Genomic DNA, 6,271 nt, shown 5'->3' on the forward strand with positions numbered 1-6,271 from the left:
ATGATATCTCAAGCTGTGGAATAAGCAGCAATCTTGCATTGCTCTGGCATGAATCACTAATCTATATGTACAAGATCTAGTTGCCGCATTTGCAGTTGGAAAAAAACACACGCCAACACACATGCACTCGCTCTATTATACCGTCAGGTCGGTCACCCACCCTACATCGCCAGTTCACAACGCAAGGATTACATCTGCTTTTGCTGATGCGCCTGGTGTTCCTTCACCTGGGGCTCATCTCAGTCACTGTTGGTGGAACAACCGTGCTGAACATGTTGGAGTCCTCTGACGCCGAGTGCTTGGACTTTGTGTGGCTCGACGTAGTCGCCTTGGACTCATTGCTCTTGTACTCGTGGATGTATCCTGGCGCCGTCAGCTCCCTCTCGTTGATCCGGATCGGCTTGGACAGCATGGTCACGACCTGCAGCATCGATGGCCGCCGCGCCGCGGCTGCCTGTATGCAGAAGAGGGCCACCTTGATGTACCGGATGACTTCTTCTTCAGGGTAATCTCCGAGGGTTGGGTCGATCAGTTCCTTGAGCTTTTTGGCTTCGTACATCTCCCATGTCTGTTGTGAATGTTCGGAATTAGACTTGGATAGAGGGTGGTCTGTGCTTGTGATTACTTTCACAGCTAAACAATTTACAACTGCAGCAACCTTTTGCCAGGAACTGCTGTTGTGAACTTGGGTTGCAGATTTCTTCGTCTTTCATGGATGAAAAAACATTCAGACAACGCAGATGATGTAAAAAAAAAGACTGACCTTCTCCAGAAGAATCTTGTCATCTGCCAGTATGCTCCTGGAACTACTTGTGCCGCTTACTATCTCCAGCACAAGGACCCCAAAGCTGTATATATCTGCTTTCTTCGTTAACTGGCCATGCCATGCGTATTCAGGTGCCAGGTAGCCTCTGCAAGCAGCACGACAATCTAGTTACCCTAAGGAAACACAACAACAAATCGAAAACACGATAACAAATCGAGCCAAGCGCCAAGACTGCAAATAGGTCGATACTCACGTTGTTCCAGCTACCCGGGTGCTGATATGGGTGACATTATCAGGAAATAGCTTGGCTAGACCAAAGTCCCCGATCTTGGGGATGTAATTTTTGTCGAGAAGTATATTGCTAGCCTTGATGTCTCTATGTACAATCGGTGATGCAATCTCTTCGTGCAGGTATGCAAGACCTCGAGCAACTCCAAGACATATAGCAGATCTTATGCTCCAGGTAAAGTCAGCAGGCTCACTGTTAGAACCTGCAGAAGCACAAGGTAGATTGCTGATAAGGCAACTGAAATCAATGTGGCAATGCATTCATATACCAGAAGATCCATTTTAGTATAATGGCATAAGATTCATACCCAACAGTGCACGGTCAAGACTGCTGTTCTTAAGATATTCATAGACCAAAATTCGGTTATTTCCTTCAACGCAACAACCAATTAATTCAACAAGGTTGGGATGCTTCACGTTGCTAATGACATCAATTTCTGTCAAGAATTCTCTAATGCCCTGCCTGGATTCAGCAGAAAGAACTTTTACCGCAACCTCTCGCCCATTTCGAATGGTTCCCTGAAAAGTTACAAGATATACTTCTAAGAATGCAAGGCCTAAAAGATCATGCATACTTTGAGGAAAAATAGCCCTCCTTTGGTTTCTCCCCTCAACCCTCAAACTGAACACCATCAAGAAATGCTTTGTTACCTTATAAACTGTCCCAAAGCCACCTCGACCTACTTTGTTTGTGCGATTGAAGTTGTCTGTGGCAGATCTTAACTCAGCATAGGAGAAGAGCCTTATGTTCTTCTCAGAATAAATACCTGAAAGCAGTAGCACTTGATAATGATGAAATGTACAAGATGGGCTTTATAATTTTATATTGCAATGCTGAAAAGGGTAAAAACTAAAAAGAAAAGGTACTGCACAAGTACGTTCATCTTGTATTCTGCTACACAGCCAGTATATATACATCTGCTATGTAGTTCTATTTCAACCGCATCAAGATATTGCAAGGGAGAAGTGCTGAAAAGGACATTAATGAAAAGACTGATACCTGCTGGCTAAATACATCACAATTCGCAACTAGAAAACTTTGTTGGTTAGCATGTTATTGCAGCAAATCTTGCAGCATGATAATACATTATTCTTACCGCCTATGCTGTTGGAGTAAGGATTCTCTTGTTTCTTGATTCTAGGAATACAACACCAACTCATATCCTCACTTGTTATGGTAGTCTTGTGGGATTCAACATGCAGCACAGGAATCTTCAGGAAAATTTCACTCTGCAAAAATTCATTGTGATGCGTAAGATAAGTCGCTTCCTTTTTCTAAAAGAAAGTTTTGAAAATGCATCTCGCATTTGCATGTTGAGATAGTAATGGTGAATAAAAATAATAGGGCATGGCAGGTCATTAGACACAAGCGTGGGTGAACTCTGTCCTATCGCTGGGCACAGCTCTGATGATTGGAACCAGCAAGTCAGCTGAGTGCCCTCTCTCGTCCCTCCCAACTCAGGAACATGTGGTGGACTGGATTTGTTCCTACACCATCCTCCACTCGGTGAATCGCATGTATTTGCACGTCTGCATATCCCCTCAGGGCAACATCCCCTACCCTGAAGTATCCACCTTGTTTTCCCCAAGTCAAACTTGCCATTAGAACCGCATGCTGACTGAACCCTTATTATTTACTGGATCACAACTATACTCCTGAATCCTGATCACCTTGCTAATCCTCTAGAGGAAGAATTGCCCCTAGAAACACAGGTATTCCGCATGGCTTGCCCTCTCTCTCTCTCTCTCTCTCTCTCTCTCTCTCTCTCTCTCTCTCTCTCTCTCTCTCGCTCGCTCGCTCGCTCGCTCGAAAAATAAAGTCTCTCCTTTTGGAAACAGCTTTTCAGCTCCTGAACAAATTTTGCAACTGTCGCTTGGGCTGATACTCCAATCGAGGAGAGGCTCTTGTTGGCTTCATATTGCCGGATTCTCGTATCCGATGAAGAGCGCGAGACCCGGGACAGCTGAGCAGACACGAGAAATCAGGAACTGCAGAAGATCCTTACTGTATATGTTGAAGAGATCCTGTCCCGACCCACAAAAGGGCTAAGAAACTGGCAGCGCCATAACGCCGGCAGAAGAGATTCAGAGGTGAAGAGCGCAAGACAAGGTCGACGTCTTGTCCTCCGCACCATCGGGTTCCAGTGCAAGAAAGAAAAAGGCGACGAACAAGAGAAGTGCTTGGAGAAAACTGCCGGCAGGCAGACAGAGGCCGGGGCGAGAAAAGATGAAGAGTTGATGGACTGGTATGTACCTGAGAAAGAAGCAGGTAGCTAGCTCTGGCTAGCAGGTGGTCGTTGCTGTACGCTGTTCTTCTCCGACGAGATCGCTGGCGTGGCGAAGCAGGGGAGCGGAGTATAAGGGGGAAGAAGCAGCTAGCTGGGGAGGGGAAGGAAGAGGGGGAAGGTGGTTGGTGCTTCAATTATAAGTAGATTTCTGTGGTTGGCATGCTGGTCCAGCCGCTATCCTCGCTTACTGGCGCTGCAGCCGGTGGGCAGGTGCAATTAAGGCCCCGCGCCAAAAATACTAGCGAGAGGACAAGGGGGCCGCCGGAGAACACATGAGTACGCGACGCGACGGCGACACCGACGGCACCAGGAAAGAAGAAGGAAGGAAAAAGAAGAGGGAAGGGAGAAGTAGCAGCCGGGAAGGAGGAGAAGAAGGGGTCTCGTCTCGAGGTGCTGCCGCCCGGGCTCGTGGATCTTTTTTCCCCCCTTTTTCTTTTGAATAATCAAAGCAGCAGGGTAGGGCGTGGATTTCGTCTCGCGGTATGAATGTGACTGAGCTGCAGCGAGCTGGATTTGGACGGGCTCTCTCTTTTGCCTATTGATATTTCTGCCGCCGTCATTAACTCATCACTTAATAACAAAACGAAGCATTAATAGTAGGGCAGCGGTGACCGCCGCCGCCTTCCCACTCCCACAGCTGCGACTAGGAGGAAGTACTTGTTGCGTCGTCGTGGGCTGGTGCGGAGGCTTCCTCCCCGCCCGGCGGGCCCTGCCATGCCACTCCGCTCCGACAGTTCCTTCCACATGACCAGCAGCAGCAGGCGGCGGGTCAATGCAATCAGGTGGCGATCGTCTCCTCTCCTGATGCCGGCAGCGGCGCACCCACGCGGATCAAGCGCTTGGGCGAGGCCACTTGGAGCGTCGTTTCTTCCAGCTAGCCCCGTAGGCTGCAGCTCCCTAGTGCAGGCAGCACTAGCTCGCGTTCAGACTCGATCGCCTGAGATCGATCAATTCTACGGTGCAATTATGCAACTACGCCGGCCGTGAACATTTCCAGCACGGATATATAGTCAACGCCAGGACAGCAATTACTTTGATTATTAATATCGATCGCACTACCCACGTGTCCATGCTACTATTAGTTGGTTGACTACCGCGAATATTCGTTGCGTGTTCGCGGTCTCAGGTAAAAAAGGCACGAGCTGAGATTAGCTACTCCTTGCCGCCCTTGATTTTTCTTGTATACTAGTAGTACAGCGTCATGTAAAAAGGAGTTGCATGCATACCTACCTAATGCATCATGGTTTGACAAACTTTGGAGCGAGGCCCTTTGATTTGTCCATCCATCCAGATCTCTAATCTTACAATTATATTACTATATAATTGATTGGAGGTTTCACGTGAAGATGGACATTCTTAAAAAATAGAGCAATCTTACAAATTCTTATAAAAATCAGAAATATCCAACGAACAACTCTAATCATTGGATCTGTTATCTTCTCTAATAAATTATCCACCTTTACCAAAGTAACCCCCTAATCTTCGTGTAAATTATTCACCTATGTTATTATAAAAATAATGCAAATAACAAACTAAATTTGCATATAAAATTATCCAATTATGTCATTACTAAAAGTTAAAGTAACCTCTAGATCTGAATCTAAATTATATAATTATAATAAAATATTATAATGCACTAATATAAAATTCTAAATTACTATTTCTATCATTATTAATATATTCTTTGTGTTATCGTTTATATAAAAATACTACCCACGGTATGTGTCGTACGATGGAAGAGATAAAAATGAAAGAGGCCGTGAGATAAATAATTATAATTGTTAGCTATAAATCTTATTTTTATATTAATTTTAGTTAGTCCGCGTGGAAGCACACGTTGACAGGCCAGTCTAATCTAACGTGGTCATGGGTCCATTTTTTCCGCTGGTGTTTCCTGTGTTTTGGTGCCTTGTGACCGTCCCGGTCAACTTTATTCCATCCCACTGTAGGTGTTCACACGCCGTCCCTCTAATTGCATACTTTCTGCCGTGACATAACCCTCGCGTCACATCTTCTCAGGACTGACGTACGGCATCGCAGAAGAGTGCGTGCGTATGATCTTCATCTTTTTTTTTTTTCTCGGCCGGCCGCCATACGGTGGCGGCAGGCCTCCAATCCAATCAAATCAAATTAAATATATAATTCAAGTCAGAGCGTGACGCCACTGAGTTTGGTGCTGCCGGACGGCTTAAATTCCCATTCTTAATTTGAAAACAACATATCCTCGCAACACCGACCAACGGCAGGAATAATCATCAAATAAACCTGACCGACCGATCGATCATCCGAATTAATTTTCTGCAAAGTCCACACCGCACCTAGCCTACTGGAATTGTGGAATGAATAATACACGGCAGCAGATGAGAGATGTCGTCATGGCACAGGCCAGATGGCAATGAATATGGTCACCAGTTCACATGCTAATAATAAATATTGAGACGTACTCGCTCACTCTGTTCCAAAATAAATATTATTCTAGCATTCAAATTTTATCTTACAATGAGTGTTGCTTTAGCTTGTAATGAGATCCATCTAATTAAAGCAATACCAAGTGTCAAGAAAATATTATATAGGAAAATATGTATAGTAGATGTTACTTTTCTAGTTCCAATGCATATGCATTTATTGAGAATCAAGAAAATCAAATAAATAACACGATTTTCAATCATAAGTGTTAGAAGTAATTAGGGGTAATAAGATCATTTCTTAGGATAAGTAACGCATCAGAAATTTTCTAAAACAATATTTATTTTAGAACGGGGAGAGTATATTAAAATGGACATTGCTAATTTACAGCAGGCCGTAATATTAGCAAATAAGTTATCTTGTTATGCTCGAAGAAATTGCAAACTCTGTTTTCTATGGGGTGTGATCCTAATTGTTTTTCCTCATGAAATGAAACTAGATACTATTGCAGTGCTGTACATGC

General features: G+C 44.5%; 1 protein-coding gene across 2 annotated transcripts; it reads right to left on the reverse strand.

Annotated features, from left to right (window-relative positions):
• Position 1: 1 nt before the first annotated feature.
• On the reverse strand, positions 2 to 3,722 carry LOC112899237 (cold-responsive protein kinase 1-like). 2 transcript variants are annotated; one of them, XM_025967633.1, is made up of 7 exons: positions 3,309 to 3,722; positions 2,152 to 2,284; positions 1,706 to 1,821; positions 1,363 to 1,573; positions 1,020 to 1,257; positions 764 to 911; positions 2 to 568 (listed from the first exon to the last, which is right to left on the reverse strand). In XM_025967633.1, the coding sequence occupies exons 2-7, from the start codon at positions 2,213 to 2,215 to the stop codon at positions 224 to 226; spliced, it is 1,122 nt and encodes a 373-aa protein (XP_025823418.1). In that variant the 5' UTR covers positions 2,216 to 2,284; positions 3,309 to 3,722; the 3' UTR covers positions 2 to 223. The 2 variants fall into 2 exon arrangements, with proteins under 2 accessions (XP_025823418.1, XP_025823417.1); XM_025967632.1 differs by lacking the exon at positions 3,309 to 3,722 and adding an exon at positions 3,061 to 3,283.
• Between the last annotated feature and the right edge of the window lie 2,549 nt (positions 3,723 to 6,271).

Source organism: Panicum hallii, chromosome 7 (genome assembly GCF_002211085.1).
Source record: "Panicum hallii strain FIL2 chromosome 7, PHallii_v3.1, whole genome shotgun sequence".
In the NCBI taxonomy this organism is placed as follows: Eukaryota; Viridiplantae; Streptophyta; class Magnoliopsida; order Poales; family Poaceae; genus Panicum; species Panicum hallii.